Here is a 23,473-nt window from a genome sequence, read left to right on the forward strand (position 1 = left end):
GGCTGTGTTAAATATACAGAACAGCGATAAAAAGTGTTTCCTTTGGTGTGTGTTGGCAGAACTTCATCCGATTCAATTGTCAAATCATCCAGAACGGATTTATCATTACAAGCAATACGAGTCCGAATTTGAAAGTGTAATGTCTGGCATTGAATACCCGGTGACATTGTCGGATATAAAAAAGTTCGAAAATCGTGCCGGAAAACGCATCGCTATTAATGTATATTCCTTCACGTCAGATAAATATCTCGTGCATCCCGTCAGGATAAGCGATATCGACGATGACGATGCTCGTGTAACAAATCTCCTTCTCATTTCCAACGAGGATGTCTATCATTACACGCTAATTCGTTCAATGTCTCGATTACTAGGAAGCCAAACAACCAAGCATGAACATTGCATCGAAGTTTGCCCGAGATGCCTAACCACGTTCGACGATCGAAAACAACTCAATTATCGAAATTACACCGGACGTCAAATTGCTATCGAGAAACTTGCCGAACATAAAATTTATTGCGGCGACAACAGACCGGCTAGAATGTTGATGCCCGAAACGAACGAAGTCGAAGAATTCAAAATGCACAAGGCATTGTCGGAACATCCCGCAATCATCGTCGCAGATTTCGAGTCTTTCCTGAAACCACTCTCCTACTGCGAACCGGATCCTGAAATTTCCTCCACAACGCCGTACCAGCTTCATCAACCTAATAGTTTCGGCTATGTTGTTGTGCGACGTGATAAAATAAATGAAGCATATATATACCGCGGGCCAAATGTAATCGAACACTTCCTGGAAAAAATGGTGGAGGAGGTTGAGGTAATTGGTAGCGTACTGCTTACATCAAAACCGATGGCACCTTTAACTGAAAATGAACTTCAAAATTACAATTCCACTGAGGTGTGTCCGGTATGTGATCAAAGTTTCACTGATGAGAACAAAAAAAATATTCCACCACGATCATTTCAGCGGAAACTACATAGGTGGAATTTGCAACACGTGCAATCTTAAAATCCAGAAACCTAAATTCATCCCCATATTCTTTCACAACGGAAGCGGATATGATTTTCACCACCTGGTGAGACATCTTGGCTACGATCCGAAACGTATAGGTGTCTTGGCCGAGAATGAAGAACGCTACATTAGTCTCAGCAAGCAAGTGTCGATTCCGGGAACGAAAAATACAATCGAGATGCGCTTCCTGGATTCGTATAGATTTCTCTCTGCAAGTCTGGATGCTTTAGCGAACAAACTCACCGACGATCAATTTTCAATAACTAGAGCTAGTTTTCCCAACGTAGACATAGAACTCGTTAGACGTAAAGGGATTTATCCTTACGAATATGTTAGTGATGGTTCTAAATTTAACGACGACGCTCTCCCACCTCCAAGAGAATTTTACAGCAGACTCAGAGAGAAAGGAATCACGGACGAAGAATACCAACACGCGCAACTCATGTGGGAGAAATTACAATGTAGGACACTCGGAGACTACCACGACGCATACTTAAAATTAGACTTGACGATACTCGCGGATGTTTTTAAAGCGTTCAGGAAAACGGCAACGAATATTTATAAATTAGATCCAGCGTATTTCTACAGTCTACCGGGATTAGCGTGGTCGGCAATGTTATTCCAGACAAAGGTCAAGCTGGAACTGATATCGGACGTTGACATGTTGCTATTTATCGAAAGAGGGATACGAGGTGGAATGGTGCAATGCGTACAGAGACATGCGAAAGCTATTAACGTACACATGAAAGAAGATTACGATTCAAATCGAGCATCGAATTACATCTTCTACGCCGACGTTAATAATCTCTACGGACATGCCATGGTTCAGAAACTTCCTTACGGGGGATTCGAATGGTTAGATCCCACTTCGATAGACATTATTCATTTCGACGATAGCGAGTGTGGTTTCTTCGCAGAGGTAGATCTCCAATTCTCCGACCACCTGCACGACACGTTTTCGGATTTGCCTCCGACTCCCGAAATCAAATGTCCACCCGACTCGGTTCAAGACAAGCTTTTGTTAACATTGGACCCTAAACAGAGATACGTCGTCCACTACAAGAATCTCCGGTTTTGATTGGGAAGGGTGTTCAGATAGTAAATGTTAGAAGAATACTAAAGTTTAAACATTCCACGTGGTTAAGACCTTACATAGAAACTAACACACAACATAGAACATCTGCCACTTCCGATTTAGACAAGGACTTCTTTAAATTAATGAACAATGCGGTGTACGGAAAGACCATGGAGAATGTTAGAAAGCACGTAGACGTGAAATTAATTTCCGATAAGAATAAATGTCGGAAGTGGATAGCCGATCCTAGATTCAAGTCGAGAAAAATTTACAACGAGAATTTGGCACTTTTCAATCTAGATATAAAATTGATGAAATTCAGAAAACCAATTTACGTTGGCGCAACGGTTCTCGACTTGTCGAAACTTTACATGTTCGAATTTCATTATGACGTGATGAAACCCTTCTACAATGATAAAATATCACTTTTGTACACGGACACCGACAGCTTCATTTACAGCATACAAACACCTAACCTCTATGAAGACATAAAAAATCCTTCCATGCTTGAGTATTTCGATACTTCTGCGTATCCTCAACCCAACAGATTTGGGATTCCTTCCCTCAACAAAAAGTCCTAGGTAAACTGAAAGATGAATGTAACGGTGATATTATTGTGGAGTTCGCGGGTTTGCGTTCGAAGATGTATGCCATGAGAACAGAGAGTAGCGTCACGAAGAAAGCAAAAGGTGTGGGCAAAAATACGGTGGAGAACAAACTCACCTTCCACGATTACATCGATTGCCTTTACTCACAATCGACGATACTAAGTATAGAACAAAGAATCCAAAGTGTAGACCATGTGATTACAACAAACAAAGTTAGGAAAGTAGCATTAGATCCGCATGACGATAAAAGATGTATTTTGTCTTGTGGAATCCACACGTTGCCTTGGGGACACTATCGTTTAGAAATTAGTAAAAATTGTAGGCAATGCAAATGAAAGAAAAAAATAAACTTAAATAACTATAACTAAAATAAAAAAAACTTTAACTGTCTCAAATTATCACATACACAATAAATAACTAGCAAGGACAATGAATCTCTTTGGTTTCCGAAAGCAAACAATGGAGACTGTACACCGCACGGCAGATCATGAATTTCTACCTTCCATGTTATCTAAACTCAACGGTCTGTTGATCAATCAATTTTCGGAACGCTGCTCTTCTTGCTGGAACAGTGACGATACAGAGTCGCTGATTTTGTTTCTGTATTTTCCGTCGTTGGGTTTCCTCGTCATGTCGATCGTCGCGAATCCGAAATCGTCACTGTTCCAGCAAGAAGAGCAGCGTTCCGAAAATTGATTGATCAACAGACCGTTGAGTTTAGATAACATGGAAGGTAGAAATTCATGATCTGCCGTGCGGTGTACAGTCTCCATTGTTTGCTTTCGGAAACCAAAGAGATTCATTGTCCTTGCTAGTTATTTATTGTGTATGTGATAATTTGAGACAGTTAAAGTTTTTTTTATTTTAGTTATAGTTATTTAAGTTTATTTTTTTCTTTCATTTGCATTGCCTACAATTTTTACTAATTTCTAAACGATAGTGTCCCCAAGGCAACGTGTGGATTCCACAAGACAAAATACATCTTTTATCGTCATGCGGATCTAATGCTACTTTCCTAACTTTGTTTGTTGTAATCACATGGTCTACACTTTGGATTCTTTGTTCTATACTTAGTATCGTCGATTGTGAGTAAAGGCAATCGATGTAATCGTGGAAGGTGAGTTTGTTCTCCACCGTATTTTTGCCCACACCTTTTGCTTTCTTCGTGACGCTACTCTCTGTTCTCATGGCATACATCTTCGAACGCAAACCCGCGAACTCCACAATAATATCACCGTTACATTCATCTTTCAGTTTACCTAGGACTTTTTTGTTGAGGGAAGGAATCCCAAATCTGTTGGGTTGAGGATACGCAGAAGTATCGAAATACTCAAGCATGGAAGGATTTTTTATGTCTTCATAGAGGTTAGGTGTTTGTATGCTGTAAATGAAGCTGTCGGTGTCCGTGTACAAAAGTGATATTTTATCATTGTAGAAGGGTTTCATCACGTCATAATGAAATTCGAACATGTAAAGTTTCGACAAGTCGAGAACCGTTGCGCCAACGTAAATTGGTTTTCTGAATTTCATCAATTTTATATCTAGATTGAAAAGTGCCAAATTCTCGTTGTAAATTTTTCTCGACTTGAATCTAGGATCGGCTATCCACTTCCGACATTTATTCTTATCGGAAATTAATTTCACGTCTACGTGCTTTCTAACATTCTCCATGGTCTTTCCGTACACCGCATTGTTCATTAATTTAAAGAAGTCCTTGTCTAAATCGGAAGTGGCAGATGTTCTATGTTGTGTGTTAGTTTCTATGTAAGGTCTTAACCACGTGGAATGTTTAAACTTTAGTATTCTTCTAACATTTACTATCTGAACACCCTTCCCAATCAAAAACCGGAGATTCTTGTAGTGGACGACGTATCTCTGTTTAGGGTCCAATGTTAACAAAAGCTTGTCTTGAACCGAGTCGGGTGGACATTTGATTTCGGGAGTCGGAGGCAAATCCGAAAACGTGTCGTGCAGGTGGTCGGAGAATTGGAGATCTACCTCTGCGAAGAAACCACACTCGCTATCGTCGAATGAATAATGTCTATCGAAGTGGGATCTAACCATTCGAATCCCCCGTAAGGAAGTTTCTGAACCATGGCATGTCCGTAGAGATTATTAACGTCGGCGTAGAAGATGTAATTCGATGCTCGATTTGAATCGTAATCTTCTTTCATGTGTACGTTAATAGCTTTCGCATGTCTCTGTACGCATTGCACCATTCCACCTCGTATCCCTCTTTCGATAAATAGCAACATGTCAACGTCCGATATCAGTTCCAGCTTGACCTTTGTCTGGAATAACATTGCCGACCACGCTAATCCCGGTAGACTGTAGAAATACGCTGGATCTAATTTATAAATATTCGTTGCCGTTTTCCTGAACGCTTTAAAAACATCCGCGAGTATCGTCAAGTCTAATTTTAAGTATGCGTCGTGGTAGTCTCCGAGTGTCCTACATTGTAATTTCTCCCACATGAGTTGCGCGTGTTGGTATTCTTCGTCCGTGATTCCTTTCTCTCTGAGTCTGCTGTAAAATTCTCTTGGAGGTGGGAGAGCGTCGTCGTTAAATTTAGAACCATCACTAACATATTCGTAAGGATAAATCCCTTTACGTCTAACGAGTTCTATGTCTACGTTGGGAAAACTAGCTCTAGTTATTGAAAATTGATCGTCGGTGAGTTTGTTCGCTAAAGCATCCAGACTTGCAGAGAGAAATCTATACGAATCCAGGAAGCGCATCTCGATTGTATTTTTCGTTCCCGGAATCGACACTTGCTTGCTGAGACTAATGTAGCGTTCTTCATTCTCGGCCAAGACACCTATACGTTTCGGATCGTAGCCAAGATGTCTCACCAGGTGGTGAAAATCATATCCGCTTCCGTTGTGAAAGAATATGGGGATGAATTTAGGTTTCTGGATTTTAAGATTGCACGTGTTGCAAATTCCACCTATGTAGTTTCCGCTGAAATGATCGTGGTGGAATATTTTTTTTGTTCTCATCAGTGAAACTTTGATCACATACCGGACACACCTCAGTGGAATTGTAATTTTGAAGTTCATTTTCAGTTAAAGGTGCCATCGGTTTTGATGTAAGCAGTACGCTACCAATTACCTCAACCTCCTCCACCATTTTTTCCAGGAAGTGTTCGATTACATTTGGCCCGCGGTATATATATGCTTCATTTATTTTATCACGTCGCACAACATAGCCGAAACTATTAGGTTGATGAAGCTGGTACGGCGTTGTGGAGGAAATTTCAGGATCCGGTTCGCAGTAGGAGAGTGGTTTCAGGAAAGACTCGAAATCTGCGACGATGATTGCGGGATGTTCCGACAATGCCTTGTGCATTTTGAATTCTTCGACTTCGTTCGTTTCGGGCATCAACATTCTAGCCGGTCTGTTGTCGCCGCAATAAATTTTATGTTCGGCAAGTTTCTCGATAGCAATTTGACGTCCGGTGTAATTTCGATAATTGAGTTGTTTTCGATCGTCGAACGTGGTTAGGCATCTCGGGCAAACTTCGATGCAATGTTCATGCTTGGTTGTTTGGCTTCCTAGTAATCGAGACATTGAACGAATTAGCGTGTAATGATAGACATCCTCGTTGGAAATGAGAAGGAGATTTGTTACACGAGCATCGTCATCGTCGATATCGCTTATCCTGACGGGATGCACGAGATATTTATCTGACGTGAAGGAATATACATTAATAGCGATGCGTTTTCCGGCACGATTTTCGAACTTTTTTATATCCGACAATGTCACCGGGTATTCAATGCCAGACATTACACTTTCAAATTCGGACTCGTATTGCTTGTAATGATAAATCCGTTCTGGATGATTTGACAATTGAATCGGATGAAGTTCTGCCAACACACACCAAAGGAAACACTTTTTATCGCTGTTCTGTATATTTAACACAGCCCTCTTGTGTTGAATGTTCGGTGGAAGAGGAACGTAGCTGGAAGCGCGAAGAGGCGAGAATTGGTTCACGTAAACAGTTAACGTGTGAGGACTTCCACATAGAGACCATCCCGACCCTTTAGCCTCGAAATCGTCATGTTTCTTAACCAGCTCGTTGGAGACTTTATAATAGAAGTTGTCCAAATTTTCGACGTCAGCAAAATAAAGTGTCTGGTTTTTTGTACGATGATAAAAAATACTCGTTGTGCCATCAACTTTCTCGTATTCAGAAAACAGAACAACGTATACTTTTATAGAGTTGTTTTCAAGTTTATCTTTCAAAATATTTAGTACAGATGTTTTTGTTTCGTCCAAGAAACATAGAATGTCACGGCCTGGTTCTGACTTAATTGAAAAATCCTGGAGTTGGTCGTTGAATGCAGATCTAATTGGTTTGCGTTCATTGGATAATTTACTTAGTTTGGAAGTGGAAGCTTCCGTATCTGCATTATCGATTTTCCTTTTCGATGCTTGTCCGGTCGATGGTTTGCAAATTTTGAGGTGTTTACTTAAATTTGTAATGCTGATCATCTTTCCGCATCGAGCACAAGACTTAGAAGGTAAGGAACGATTAATTCTCGAACCTGTTTCGCTACATCTTGCCCTGTGTACCGATAAATTGTTCCTTGAGATTAGCTTCCCACAAGTAACACATTCAGTTTTATCATTTCTACGATTGAAACTGGTGGTGGATGCCATTGCTTTTTCGAAAATCACAGAAATCAAAAAGTCAAGTATATAGCGATACAATTTTCAGGTGTGTTATTTATATAGAATTTCTTGAGGTGAAATAGAAAATGCACGATCACGTCAAAATTCAATCTGGTCGAAATTACTATGAAAAACCACGTGAAACACCTTTGAACTTGAAATAATAGATGGTATGTAGCTTCAAAGAAAGTTAAATACCTATTTTTTTTTTACAAAAACGAGGAACGCTGCAACAGGACGTCCGTACTCTTCGGCTGCTCTCACGAGACTGACTGATCTGCAGTGTATGCCGTCTTATATAATAAAAGCGCGGATCGTATTGAAAACACCTGTAATAATTAACCAATCAGAAGACGCCACGTTAGATATGACTCATCACATTACGTCATAACTTGTTGCAACATGTTGTGTAATAGTTTACTCCCTTATAGTTAATACAACGAAGAGCATTAGATATGAGTCATCACAATGTTACGTAATAACTTGTTGCAAAAACGTTGTGCAATAGTATACCCTTATAAGTAATACAATTAAGGGGTGCTTAAATTGGGTCATCACAATGTTAGTTACATGGTTCTAGTTAGGATGATGATTTTTTTGGTTTGTTAGATAGGGGTTGAAGAAGACGCGCGCGCGTGTGTGTGTAGCACATCGTTCCCGAAAGAGGTTTACAAAGGTCACGATATATAAACATTTGACCGGGACTTGGAAAATTACGATAAGATGCATTCATCCTTCAAGGATGAGAAAGTGCATTATTTACTCATCACGCTGTGTCAGCGCAATAAATGAAGGCGCGGAACGTAGAGAGAAAGTGAGGTTTTGAGGTTTTGGTGAACCTCAATTAATAAAAATAAGTTTTTTGAGGTTTTGGTGATCCTCAAATGAGTAAAGTGAGTTTTTGATGTTTTGGTGCTGTTTTCTACGCTGTGAAACATCGTCAGCGCAATAAATGAGGCGCGGAACGTGGAGAGAAAGTGAGTTTTTGAGGTTTTGGTGATCCTCACTTAATGTTTGTGAACCCGTCCACCTGCACTACTTGCACTACTTATATGTAAGTAAAATATGAATAGAACCTATGCTCGGAAATCCAAAATGGCGACCGGAAGTGGGGTTATCTTGGAGACGGTAAGACTTAGGAGAAATCTGTTTGCGGATTCATCACTTACGCCTATACGTGAGAAAAAGTATGAATAGAACCTATGCTCGGAAATCCAAAATGGCGACCGGAAGTGGGGTTATCTTGGAAACGGTAAGACTTAGGAGAAATCTGTTTGCGGATTCATCACGTACGCCTATACGTGAGAAAAAGTATGAATAGAACCTATGCTCGGAAATCCAAAATGGCGACCGGAAGTGGGGTTATCTTGGAAACGGTAAGACTTAGGAGAAATCTGTTTGCGGATTCATCACGTACGCCTATACGTGAGAAAAGTATGAATAGAACCTATGCTCGGAAATCCAAAATGGCGACCGGAAGTGGGGTTATCTTGGAAACGGTAAGACTTAGGAGAAATCTGTTTGCGGATTCATCACGTACGCCTATACGTGAGAAAAAGTATGAATAGAACCTATGCTCGGAAATCCAAAATGGCGACCGGAAGTGGGGTTATCTTGGAAACGGTAAGACTTAGGAAAAATCTGTTTGCGGATTCGACAACTGCAAGATCAAGAACGTTTATCTGAAGAATAGCAGGAACGAAGTGTTCCCGCGCGAGAATTACAACCTCGACATGACCAAAGATGATTATCTAAAACTTTACGAAGCTTACACCGCTTACAAGAGAGTAACAGAGGGAAACGTGGACATGTACTACGCGCCCAGCGAATTCATAACCCACAGACCCATGTTCGTCATCAACACCACAAAAAGGAAGCAGGTCGTGGTCAACGATCGCAACAACATAAAAGGTCGTCTGCGAGTTCTATAGTCCATTGCCCGAGGATACCGTGTGCAGCGTCATCCTGATCGCAGAGAAGTCTTTCGCGTACGACGTGAAGAACGAGAGGGTGACGGAACAGTTTTAAAAAAGAAAAATCGTAAAAAAATTGTCACATACTAAAAAAAATCAACACATTTCTTAGGTTATATAAAATATAATGTAAGTTAGTTCGGGGCGAAAATAAAAAAAATGATAGGTTAAGTTATATCACTGAAGATCGTAAAAAAAATCGTAAGATAGGTTAAGTTCTATCACGTAAAACCATTAAGGCGAGCCTCACCGAGCCTCACTTCGAGGCGGAACGTGGAGAGAAAGTGAGTTTTTGAGGTTTTGGTGAACCTCAATTAATAAAAATGAGTTTTTGAGGCTTTGGTGATCCTCAAATGAGTAAAGTGAGTTTCTGAGGTTTTGGTGCTGTTTTCTACGCTGTGAAACATCGTCAGCGCAATAAATGAGGCACGGAACGTGGAGAGAAAGTGAGTTTTTGAGGTTTTTTTGATCCTCACTTGATGTTTGTCAATTGTCTATTTGGGTCTACTCTAAAGTAGGTCAAAGCACGTAGAGGCTCTCGTGTAGTTTAGCACGAAAAAAAGGCTACAAATGCATACCTACCAAGTACGAGTGGGAAAAAAATTATGCATTGAAAATTGTACTAAAAACATCGCTAAACGCTAAAACATCGACAAAAAATTGTCAAAATATGTCAAAAAGTGATATTCAATTGATAAAAAAAGAGGATACCTACTAAGTACGGCGTAGAAACGGCCAATATACACTACTACTTTTCTCTCCCTCTTCTTATCTGCCATTTTCTCTTTCCCATTTCAGTCTCGTCTATTTACTTATCTTCATTCTGATTGTGATGACGTTCTCTTTACGTATCAGGTTTCTGTGTAATGGAATATTCAAGATGTTGATCGTTCTGTCTGTCTGCTAATGGGAGCCAAAAATTTGAGAGTAACAATAAATTGATTGATTGATTGATTTACTTATTTTACTTCGCGTTTTGTGCCTCTTGGCTAATTTACGAAGATGGGGATGAGTGATGAAATGATGAAACTGATGAATGGACATTCAGAAACAACCAAGCCCGAGCGGGATTCTAACCCGGGACCCTTGGCGTCGCGGCGCGATGTAAGAGAATAACAATCAATATTAAAGTGATCCCTCGATAACAAATTACTACAGACAATTTTTGCGCTGTGAAATGCAAAATAACATTTATAATTCTAAAATACATTAACGATCTTGATTTACCTACTTAGCAAACTACGAGAGATACACAAATATAAAACTTTCAGTAAGGAAATGCGATCAAAAATTCTAACTTATTACTTGTTACATTCTATTCAAAATTGGATAGAAAGCTCCCTACACTTATCAAAATACGTAACTTACTTATATCGAACAAGTGGAACCCGTAGTCATTATTGCTACTTTTTAGCATCCGTACAGGGTTTACAGATGACGTAGATTTGAAGCTCTCAAAAATTTACACAAAATGACAATTCTAGAATTTTTATTTTCCAATTAAGGTTCTACAATGATAATTCGACACACCTTTATGCATATTTGAGAAATAAATAGTATGATAATAGTTTAAGTCTTCAGAATATGGACATGACAGGCTCTGATTAATACTTATGGAGCATTCGCGGTTACGCAGTAAACACAGCTCGAACTTGTTTAATGTTATGTAGGTTGAGTAGTAGTAAGGGTAAAGAATGTAGAAATGCTTGTGGAATTGTTCCCTTGGTATGTATGAGATAGGAAGAGTTTAGAGGATTCCTGTCGAGAAATCTGTATAACCATATCAATGCAGTGGCTTTATCAATGAATTGTTACGTTGGTTTCCCACTAGATGGCTTACGTTATGCAAAGGCCGTGGCTACGAAGTACGGAAAGGTTGGAGGAGACCGAGCCCGGAAGAAAATCACTTCTTACTGATTATCGCACTTTAAGTTGAGTTGCTCCTTCCTAAGTGTCAAAAAGGACGAGCTAGAATGGAACAAAGGCAGGGAGTAGTGGTTTAGTATTTTAAAGTTTTTTTTTGTAGAGTAGTTAGTTGGATACTTTTTGTTAATTCACAGCACTCTTTGTTTTGTTTTAAGCTAGGTCCTTGTCGAAAATTGACTATTATAAAATGAGCAGTACACTGCCTTAATTCGATAAATTTCTTTTCTTGGTTATTGGTCCGACTTAAGTTGTAATCGTTGTGTATTCTTTTAACGAGCAATATTTCTAAAATTAAATGGCCCTAAAGATCATTCAATAAGAAGCTGGTCGTACACCAGAACGTGGTTTCCAATGAAATTCTAGGATTTATAGACACATAACATGGATTTCTTTGATAGTAGTATTCAATTTCATACAGTGAGTCAAACAGGACTTCCTGGTGCGTTTCATAGACTTCCCCTTTGGCCTTCATCTACATTACATGTGGTTCTAGCTTGGTAAGAGACCAGTAGGGCGAAGACTAATGTTGCCATGAATCTGAATGTTATTGGCTTAAATGTTCTTGTATGGCGATAGTTGAGGCTTGTCTCCCTGTGGCAATAAACATCAGAGGATTGGTTAAAAACTCTCCGCAAGAACGCCATTCTGTCTTTTCGTCCGTCACGTATGGTGAGTAATTCTTACACCTATCTCTCTTTTTTTGACACAGGTTGAGCTTATTGGCTGCATCTAGGAACTATTCATCACTAGAACCGTCCGCTTGGAGCGCTGGTGTTCTCTTGGCTTTCTGTGACAATACCACAGTGGACATTCATACTGTTATTAATGTGACGGTTACCGTGACCAACATTCCTATCCATGACTCAGGTAATAGTTCATCTTTCTAGAATCTAGATCATACTTTCCGCTTATAAAATACCTGTGCACATACAACAAAGAATATTTCATCAGTGGAACGTCTAGGAAAGTGTTTATGTGTGGATAAGTTATTACGTATTAGACTCTGTCTGAATAACGCTTATTATAATAATGATATAATAATAATATCGTCTTTATTGAGAGGGCGTGTTTCGGCCTCGCGGGCCGTTCTTACAACAAACCCTTAAAAAAAAACACATATTACAATTGACACTTTAACACTTCTTGAAAATCATTGTTCGCAGTAGAAAGAATAAAAGTAAAAAATAAAAATAAAACATTCATACCTATAATGTAAAACAATTAATGTACTGAAAGTACAGACTTAAATCTAAAACCACAATTAGAATAGAATTATTACAGCTAATACTAAAACCAATACCCCATTCCTATTCATTACAGAAAAGACAAATCCAGACACTATTGTTTGGACAGTAGATGTTTCTTTAGATTTAATTTGTGTGTTCCAGGGTGAAGCTCCCCTGAGGTCAGTGGTGGGGGGAGGTCATTCCATTCTTTTATTGCGGTGACTATGAAAGAGTTTCCATAGAATGTTGTTCTGTGTACAGGACTCGTGAATTGTGTTTTTTGACGAAGATTAATTTGTTTTCCTCTCTTCCTGTACGGAGCAATTTTATCATATAAATATCTTGGTTCCTTATTGTACAGGATCCTGTACAATAACGACAATGCCAAAAATGTTCTCCTATTCTTAACGTTTAACCAATTAAGTTCCTGTAAGTACGGGGAAATATGTTCTCTTCTTTTGACATTCAGTATAAATCTTATGCAACTGTTTTGAAGTTTTTGTAGCTTGTAATTTAGGGCACTGTTGATATTCATAAATACGGGGGAAGCATAATCAATTTTTGGCATTACAAGTGTGTTGACTAGATGAGTTTTCGTTTCTTTGCTTAGCATATGTTTGAATGGAAAAAGTGATTTCAGTTTGGCTATCGAGTTTTTAATTGTGTGCGTGACATGAGGACCCCAATGTAGATTCTCGTCCAATGTTATGCCAAGGTTGCGTGCTGTTTCTACTTTCTGTATTTTGGAATTATTCAGTGTAGGGAGGGGGAGTTTTAATTGTTCTAACTTTTTGAGGTTACTCGTTGTGCCTAAAGTTAAAAAGTAAGACTTGGATGAATTTAATTTGAGTGCATTACATTCAGACCATTTAGATATTGAATTGAGGTCCTGTTGCAATGCTTCTAGGGCCATTGCACTGTTTCTTAATGGTGTTTGTATATATATTTGTGTGTCATCCGCATACTGGTGGTATTTGCAGTGTTTTAGTGCATCATTAAAATCTTTGATGTATAGGGAAAATAGGATAGGTCCTAGAATACTTCCTTGTGGTACTCCTTGTTTGATATCAAGCCATTTAGACATGCACGATTTATTATCATGTACTAATTTTACATATTGTTGCCTGTTCGTTAGATAAGACCGAAACCATAACAATTCTTTATTTTTTATGCCGATAGATTTCAATTTCTCTGCCAAGAGGTTGTGATTTATGGAGTCAAATGCCTTGGTGTAATCAAGGAGTACCAGGAATGAAATTTTACCATTATCCATCCCTTTGGCTATGTCATCAACAATGCTAACTAAAGTCGTTACCGTACTGTGCTGTTTTCTGAAGCCTGATTGATATGGAGAATAGTGGTCATGCAACATCAGATGGTCTACTACATTTCTACTATCAAAATGTACGACAATGATAAGAGAGCCTTATTTTTTTTAAAAAAAATATTGCAATACTACGCTATAATAACCTTAATACATTGTATGAAAATGCCTTCTGATGTTTTTACAGACTGAAACAAAACAAGAGTAGGTACTGCAATACGATTATTTTGCAAAATGATCCTATTGCAGTACTTACACTGTTTTGTTTCACACTGTAAAAACACCAGAAGGCTATTTCCATAATTGTTACTGTCTTTTGAAAATTGTATACAATTTTGTTCAATGAAATTTGAATCCACGTTCTCTTGAATTCAATGTAAATGTCAATTCTTTATCCCGACGATTCATCTTCACCATGTCACAACAAAGAATGGCCAATGAAAATTGTCTTCACAAGATAATGTTTGATTTTAAGCGCTAAACTGATCGTATTGACACATCTTACCTTTTATATGCTTCAGTAAAAAGAAAATTTACCTCTCTAGATACTGCATTCCTCTCCATATAATTTTCATACTCGTAATATCCTGATACTTGAAAACAAGTTATTGAAATTCCACCTCCTTCACTGATTTTTTTTTCAAATACACACCACAATTAACGAATGAAACACTTGTTAGTTTCTCACCGATGGCGCAGTGGTAGCGTCATCGCCTTGTAATCAAGGGGTCCCGGGTTCGATACCTGCTGGTTCGGATCCCACTTTAAACTGCAGGTCTAGTCCCGATTGGCCTTACTGTGCGTAAAGTGGACTTAAAACATCAAATCAACCAACCAACTTGTTTATTTCGGTGAGAACGAGACAGAAATCCTAATTCCTAGAGCTAACTGCAACACACCCATGTTCATGAGCATGGCTACTGTACCACTCACTTTTACTTCTTATTGTACTGCATTGCTACTAATGCTGCAAGAACAGGATTTCGCTCGAACGCCAAATAGTTCACACGGGGTGGATAGAGCACGGAATCGAGAGCTTCTTCAATCGAGTGAATAACGCTCGAGAAGGCACACACACACTCAAAGCCCAGTAGTACACGTATAACCGTAATTTGCCTGTGGTGATGGCCCCTCAAATACGGATTGTGAAGTGAAAGACTCAGTGAAATTGAAACTTAAGTGAACATAGTCACCTTCTCCATGTTAAGATGTACATTATCTTACCAAAACACTGAAAAGCTCCCGTGTCTGCTGATTCCTGATCTTTTGAAAGTCGGCGGCGTTATACGATATACGTATGAAAATGAAATAGATGATTGTGGGCTGAAACTACCAAGGTGGATATTTTACATATATATGTGTCTACTATTATTGCCACATTAAAATGATATCCCATTATATACGCTCGAGGCTGGGAGACTCGAACGAGTAGTAGCGAGCGAAAGTGGTACCATGCAGTAACCTAATCGCTACCGATGTGTCAGCATGGAGCCATAGACTAACCCCATTCGTTCTTTGTTTCCAGCGCGGTACGTGGTGTACCAGATGAATAATGCAAGAACATCTCCGAGCGCCGTCTGGGAAGATGCCGGAGCGCCTGTGTTTCCGGGTGCCAAGCTCCGATACAGGATGAGGCAAGCTGAGGTAAGCGATTATCGGCAATCAATATTCAATAAGTGAAAGTTTTTCGCCGCTAGAAATATTTAGAGCCACCCCTCGAATAAGAAAGCGTTCGTGGGTTTTGAATATCGGCAACTTCACGAGAATCTTATGCGAACGGAAACCTTAGTGATCGGAAAGTAAAAATGGTAAGGGAGAGATCGAGATGAAGCATTACCAGTTTGTAAATGTCTTGTTTTATTGAAACATTTGAAACGTTTGGTGACTCCTGTTCTCAAACAGTCAGCAACCAACCCTAATTCTCCATCGAACTTTAAAGTTTGTTCCTTAAAATCCTTATGCTCACATAGGTTCATCGAGACTAGACCTACAATTTAGAATGAGATTCGAACCATTATGCCTCAACCAACGATCAAACCGACACCCTTTGGTTACAAGGCGACAACGTCACCATTACGTCATCGGTAGGGACATTGAATTTTCGCGATTCGCGAAATGTGAAAAAAAGATGCAATTTTGAACATTGTGCACGTAACTACACCCCCAATCATAGGCGCCGACTCCATGGGGCTTAGGGGGCTCGAGCCCCCTCAATGTTAACGATGTGGGGGCAGAGTCCCCCAAATAATTTTGCTTAAGAGAATCTAATGTATTATTTTGCTTCTCTTGTAAAGTTTACTCTGAATTGTGCCACATGAACTTAACTTTAAATACACATTTGAAATGTTCTAGACCATCAACTTTGGGGGGGCTATGACCAGAGACAGCAAAACACATGACTTATTACTATATACTAAGTATATAATTATGAGTATTGTTAACATTTTTACTAAAAAGAGCTTCAAAAGATGATGTGCATGAACTAGGAGAGTGGATGAGACATTCAGCCTACAAATGGCTCTAACTTGACATTCAGAAAGAGATCATTGATATATTAGGGAGATCTGTTTTGCGCTCCGTGGTAGCAGATATTAAAAGTCGGGAATATTTTGCTATTATGGTTGACGAAACTTGTGACATATCCATCTGTGAACAATTAACATTTTGCATTCGAACTGTAAATGAAAATTTTAATATTTTGGAGGAATTCATTGACATTTACGAGATTTCGAACACTGAGACCAAAACTTAAAAAAGAGGTGGAGTGAGTCATTCATTAATTTATTTCAGTGATCAGAGCCCCCCCCCCCCAATAATTTTGACAAGTCGGCGCCCCTGCCCCCAATCATGAAATATGCATGAGTTTTATTCGCGAAGTAATGCGAAAGGTGTGCTTTTCTACGAAATGAACGCTTTTTCGCGAAATAACCGTGAAATGTCATCAAATTAAGTAGAAAACACGCAAAAACCGGCAATCGAGTTTTTTCGCGAAAACTGTCGATTTGTAACGAAACGTTTGCCTAAAGTTTCCTACCACTTGCAGCTGAAGAACGTTTTATCTTCGATCACATCAGGAAGACGCTGCAAATTGGGATTTCCCATGCACATAAACTCAGTTCGAAAACTTCGCTGCCTGCCTTTCTTCCCCCGAATGTTTACTCAACTTCCAGTTTCATTGAACTTGCTAGCTGTAGCAGCGATAAAATTAGTCTGTTCCCGCACATCAAGGGAAACAATGGTGTCATTTGTGTTCAGTCATGAATGAATTTTGTTTATCATCATGTGATTTTCAACATGTGTTTGTGTATGTGCAGTAGTGATTATTTTATTTGTTGGACAGCAAGGATATCCTTTAAATACATACACACAATGAATAAATCACTTGAAATATGCAATTTAGAAATGAAGTGATTTTGTGTTGATGTTTTCTTTTTGGTTGGACAGCTAAGTCTTGTGTATGTGTACAGTATATAAAAATGAAGTAGTTTATCAATTTATAGCTCTTTTGTATGTTGTTTCCTCTCATAATGAAAAAGTGTGTGCCAATTTTTTTTTTCCACCGCTGGTATATACCGCTGACCTAACATTTTATTTACCGCTCTCCTCAGTTTTTATTTACCATAAATTTGTCTCCCTAGTCATCGGAGAGGCTAAACACACAAGTCCATGGAGACAACAATGTAGATTCCTGTAATTAGTTAACAAAAATATTGTTAGAATAGTTATATTGTTACATAAAGTTCCTTGCTCCCCATAAAAAATGGCACCTATGCAATTATCATAAGAAAAACCCAGTACTTCTCCAGAGACTATTAGACATTCTTTTAGAAATTGCCATACTTTTTTTTTGTATTTTCCGCCACTGTTTTTTGGAAAAATTTTTGGCCTGGAGATTTGCTTTTGGTCTCCGTTAAACAGAGATCTAATCATGCAGCTAAAATTTAACGTTAAAATTATACACAGGCGTCAATTGTCTACATTACACAATGAAGTTCATTTAGTATTTAGCAGATGGCAATAATAAACAACAAAAAGCAACGCAATGGAGGACCACCATTATTGTTGCAGTAAACGATTCAATATTAACCTCTGATATACATATGCATTTCCATTCTTAATAATAATAATAAGCATTCTTTCATGCATGAAATTATATTATTAGGTCTTTACAAAGATGTATGTCCATATAGCCACTGAAATGTTAGGCAAATTAAATAATTTTAGCCACTAAAGAAACTGAAGTTCTTGTGTATTTACTTCTAAGATGGCTGTATCTAAACTGACCATCAAGATTTAAGATATTTTCTCTTGTAAAGGATAATAATAAGTTCACTAATGAATTCTCGAGAATTGAACAGAGTGAAACTAAGCTCTTTTATTTCAGGGTCCTTACAGGATTGGAAATGTTCAAGAAGTTCCCGAACTGGGAGAAATAAATCCCAGCGTGTTGATGCAACTCCCTAGTGTTGTTTTGGTACACGTATGCTCAAGAACGCAAACTGCTCCTGGACGGGTGAGTTTACTCATATAATTATTTGTTCTGGTTTTTGTGTCAATGTTAGTTCCTTGTGGACACAATTTATTCAATTTTTCCTTCTGAACTTAACAATGATTAGGCTATATAATGAACATCGGAGTCCGTAGAAGATTATCTGAAGGTTAACATCAACAACCCTGTGTGAGGGAGTGTGTTTGTGTGTGTGCCATTTACTTATTTGTTGTAAAACGTATGCCATCATGTTGTATCTACTGGTTATTGTAGGATGGGAATGTTTAAATAGAGTTTGAGTTCTTTTTTAAGTCCACTAAGTGGCGGCGAATAGGGGGTGCGAGGGGGCAGTTGCCCCACCCCCACTTTTCGCCACTTTTCGCCACTTTTGCCCCCGAACTATGCTAAATCATATCTACAAAGGAAAATATACTGTCTTTGCTCCCCCAGTTTTGGCACCTTGCCCTCCCGGTTTTGGAACCCAATCAACGCCACTGAATTGTCCACTTTATGCACAGAAAGGCTACATGTGGCAATAGAGAAAGAAATAGAAGACATAAAAATGAAATAAAAATGAAATAGAAAGAGAGAAGAAAGGGAGGAAGAAAAATAAAAGTGAGACAGTGAGAGAAGAAATTAAAATATGTTCGTGTGAGAAAGAATAAACGAGGCAGAAAATGGAAGAGAATAAATTAATGAAATAATAAGCAAGACAAGGAGTAAACAAGAATAAATTGATTCTAAGACTGAGAAAGGCAAGCGCACACATAGAAATAACATACAAATAAGAAAAAGAAGGGAAGAATAAGCTTTTTTTCTTATTTAAATGGAATGGGGTAAAGTCTCAGGAACCAAGAGTCTACGAATCTGAGGTTTTGGGAAGGGGCGCTAGGGGAGGTCGAACCTTTTGGGATCTTGCACCCCTAGTAGTAGTCTAACAACTGACCAAAATTCAGCTTTTACGGATTTTCTCCAGACATAAAAGTAAAGAAGAAAAGTAAAGTGTTCCCCTGTGCATAGCACCACGCCATGAAGGCGTATAAGGGGTGTGGGGGTGATGACGCCCCACACTTTCTTGATCCGGTCGTGAGTGGGGGTGATGTGATCAGCATCACGCCCCTGACCGCCTTTACCCCCCAGGGTTTCCCCCAGGTACCCATGTTATTCGACGCTGGGTGGGCGCCGGGGCCGCTTCCACCGTTAGAAAAGTTCCCGGATTTGAACCGGCCGGGGATCGAACCCCGGACCTTTAGCATGGTAGCCACCGCGGCCACCTTTTCGATGCCTTTTTTCTCTTCATTGAGAAGGAGGGTTGGCGAAGACTATACGTTGGACTACAATCCCCCTACAGGAAGGCTGCTCTTAATTGTTATTTTCATTTTCATGTACCCCAATTTTATTCTATCCATGTCTTGTTTTGTTAAACGACGAAATCGTAATTAACTTATCCTTTTGTCCCTTACTAGACAAGCCATTCTGTTTCCTTGTTACGAAACTGGAGTCACGTGACAACAATGAGTGACAAATCGGATCCCCAACTGCAGCAGAGTAAACAGCTTGTACCCCTTTTTTCTCCCCTGGCGTAAATAAATTTCCACGCTTGGCGTTTCTTAAGCGTCCGCTGTGAAAAAAAAAAGATCTCGGAGCGGGAGTTGGTGATTTATTCGAAGGAACGTCGTGTTGAAAGTGGAGATGCGTTGCCGAGGAAATGAAGTGTTTCCTAAGCTGCGATGTTAAGCAAGTCGGGTGTCACTAATCAGCTCCACAAAGTTACGAAACGGAGATTTAAAGCAATAACGGTGAGAAGAAGAAAGATGCTCACCCTTGATTGGGTGTGTTGCAAATGCTTGATTGATTCTTACTGGTATTGCAAGTTTTTTCCCTCCACGTTCGTTCATGGGCAACTCTGAAGTGAACATATTTTGCAAGCGTTAACTCACTTATGCTCAGCAGCGCAGGAACAGGGGTACAAAGTACCGCTTCAAATTTTTAGGATCTTTGCTTTGTAGTTGAATCTGAATGAATATTAATTCGAATTGTTGTATTAAGTCCACAGATAGGTTAATCGGGACTGCACCTACAGTTTAAAGTGGGATCCGAACCATCGTGCAATATGTGTCTTCAGGCAAACCCTGGATATCCAACCCAACCGAACACCTTCATTAGCGTACGCTGGATTTATTTCAGAGTGGTCTGGAATTGTAAAGATGGATATTACAGTAGCGTTCTAGTGGGGGGGGGGGGGCAGGGGATACATAGTGAAATGTTTCGTACCATTTGTGACCTCGAAAAAGTTGTTTAAAGACAAAATAGTAATCGAGGGTCATTTTAATGGGAATTTGCATTCACCACTTTGGTTTTACTTCAAGTTATTCACTGCTTTCATTTCAAAATTTTGATTTTCTCAAAATTTCGAGAGGGGCTGTAGCCCTATCAGCTATCCCCTTGCGTACATCAGTGATCACCTTAATACATAATATCAAATATTGTGCAATACCGCATTGTCAGTATCAGTAAGAATATTATATATATCTAATTACCGTTACCATTTGCATTTTATCAATATTACAGTAACGTGGTTAGAAATATGTAGCTATAGATTCACAGTGACGTTTGAATCGCTTCAATGTGTAGGCCTACTCAAGAAATCTGTTGTTTTTTTTCAGGTGTCTCGTCTTGAAGCCTTCAACGTGACGTTCAATGAAGTTTTGTTGATCTGGAGTGAAGAGAACGTGGCGACGAGGTAAATGAAACTTTTTACACATTTTAGATTTAATCATCCGACCATAGTGCAGGACTCTATGTTAGCCATAAAATTCGGGTCATAATCAGAAACCAATTCACGATCCCTTGTACTCGGTGGTAATTCTTTCCTGCAAATTTTCACGTGCTCATTTACACGGTACAGTAGCTAGTGACAGCAAAAATGGCGAATCTAGAAGTGGATGATGTTACGCCAACCCATTGGCGTACTTCCGAAACTCGTACGATATTAACAGAACCTTGCAATGTGTGCCGATGCCGACAAAGTGCCTCTCACCCAAGCCTTGTGGTAGACCTTGGCACTGAAAGACATGTTGCATTAGGAAATGTAGTATAGTTTAATATATTAATTATACTGAATTGTGTTTGAAGTAAGAAGCTTTCATTTTCACATTCATATAATAATGTTTGAAATTCATGTACACTTTATTCACCTTTGAACTGGGGCACTTATAAATGGGAGTAACAGAGTTATTTCTTCTACTAAGTCACTGCACCTTAACGTAAGTTATTTTTAAAACTATATTACTAAAGACTGTATCGAGCGTTGGAACTTTGCCGTTTCATATTTTGATATTTTAAAAGTATTATAACCTCTTCTTTTTATTATAACAAATGCAAAAGATGGCACCGTACAATAGCAACGAAGAACAGCAAGAGTGTAGGGGACTGCCAAGGTGAATAACTTTTCTTAGCAACGTTTGATCGTTGATAGCCCCGTCTAGTTTGTCGCACGTTTTGACACTAGGTGTAGTACAGGTGCTTCCCAGATTCAGGCTGGAGCAGCAAGGCAATTTCCCCGGCCGGTTCAAATCCGGGAACTTTTCTAACGGTGGAAGCGGCCCCGGCGCCTACCCAGCGTCGAATAACATGGGTACCTGGGGGAAACCCTGGGGGGTAAAGGCGGTCAGGGGCGTGATGCTGATCACATCACCCCCACTCACGACCGGATCAAGAAAGTGTGGGGCGTTACCCCCACACCCCCTATACGCCTTCATGGCGTGGTGCTATGCACAGGGGAACATTTTACCTTCACTTCTTCACTTTTGCAGCAAGGCAATGGTGTTCGAATGTCAAATCCAGAAGATTCAACAAATGCCTGCCTGTTGCTTTCAACGTTCTATTGATTGGTTAGCAGGCCCTCCTCGATTGCGTAGTGGTAACTTCGTCGCTTTGTAATCAAGGGGTCCCGGGTTCTATACTCTGTGGAGGCACATAGTGACTCGGATTCCACTTTATACTGTAGGTCCAGTCCCGATTAGCCTTACTGTGCATAAAGTGGACTTAAAACCCAAAATAAACTAAACTAAAAAAAAACATATACTACACTACACGGTGCGGACACCTAATACACTACGTGAAAGAAAATCAACGAAGTAGACGATTCGGTGTTGCACTTTGTAACCAACTAGACACGTGAGTGAAAAGAGACAAAATGTGCAGAAAACTAGGTGAGGCTACTATCTCGTTTCGAGTTCTCGATAAGCGACATTTTCTATTCTGTATGTATGCAACCACATGGCACATATTAAAGGTATATAGCTTTTTTTCTGTCTGGAATCACACTAAAAGCATATTTCATAAGTCCTACTCGTTTCTTTCGCAGCTGCATCAAGACGTACGAGGTTGAGTTCTCTCCTGTCTTCAACATCAACTTCCGCCGAATCAACGCCGGAGACACCATATTCCTGTCCTACCAGCACGTCGTCTTCTCCTCTAGACAAGGTGAGTGAAGATTGCTTCTCCTGTTGCTATGACGACTAATCCTTCCCTTCCGCCCCGGAAGATAATTGCTGGATATCAATTACGAGTTTAAGGCGAACTGATCCAGTTTTCCGCTGGAAATAAGTCTTCTTCGCTTGTCTCTGGTTTTCTCAGGATGTAGCTCAGTCGTTTTCCCTTTCCGTTAACTACGATCCAGATGCGGTATCAATTTAGCTCATTTCCTTAACTAGGGGAATCAACCCAACTAGACAGTGGATGGCTTCGTGCACTTTCGTAACTTTCGAAAAATAAAATCGGCAAATTAAAACAATATTAGAACCGATTAAACTAACATTAATCTTGAAATTGAATTCTAGATCGTAATATGAGTGACTTTATTAGTTGAATGTTGATTTACTTATGCGTAATGTTGATTCTCCTCTTTTGTGCTTTTAGTAGTATTCTAAAGGTCATGATAGTAATAATGGAGGCACTATAGATCCATGACTCAGCATAAATCTGCATCCAGTGTTATTGAGCTTCCGCTGACCTTACTCCCATCTGTGGATAAGGATCACGGATCACTGATTCAGCAGAAATTTGTCGTACCATCATAATCTTTCGTACCTTGCGAGTAATGCCATGCCCTGCCGTGCATTGGTAAGTTACTAAAGTAATAGTTAATTTTAGTAGTAATTG

At 39.4% G+C, this 23,473-nt stretch overlaps 1 protein-coding gene across 1 annotated transcript in view; it reads left to right on the top strand.

Annotated features, from left to right (window-relative positions):
* The window catches only part of Idua (alpha-L-iduronidase), an 88,127-nt gene that overhangs the window by 59,592 nt on the left and 5,062 nt on the right, over positions 1–23,473 (top strand). The window contains exons 9-13 of the mRNA XM_083117326.1: positions 11,978–12,135; positions 15,344–15,462; positions 18,203–18,331; positions 20,974–21,050; positions 22,677–22,795. Of these exons, the coding sequence (XP_082973452.1) occupies positions 11,978–12,135; positions 15,344–15,462; positions 18,203–18,331; positions 20,974–21,050; positions 22,677–22,795 (602 nt within the window). The remainder of the gene's footprint in view (positions 1–11,977; positions 12,136–15,343; positions 15,463–18,202; positions 18,332–20,973; positions 21,051–22,676; positions 22,796–23,473) is intronic.

This window comes from Lepisma saccharinum, chromosome 1 (assembly GCF_977018435.1).
Source record: "Lepisma saccharinum chromosome 1, izLepSacc3.1, whole genome shotgun sequence".
In the NCBI taxonomy this organism is placed as follows: Eukaryota; Metazoa; Arthropoda; class Insecta; order Zygentoma; family Lepismatidae; genus Lepisma; species Lepisma saccharinum.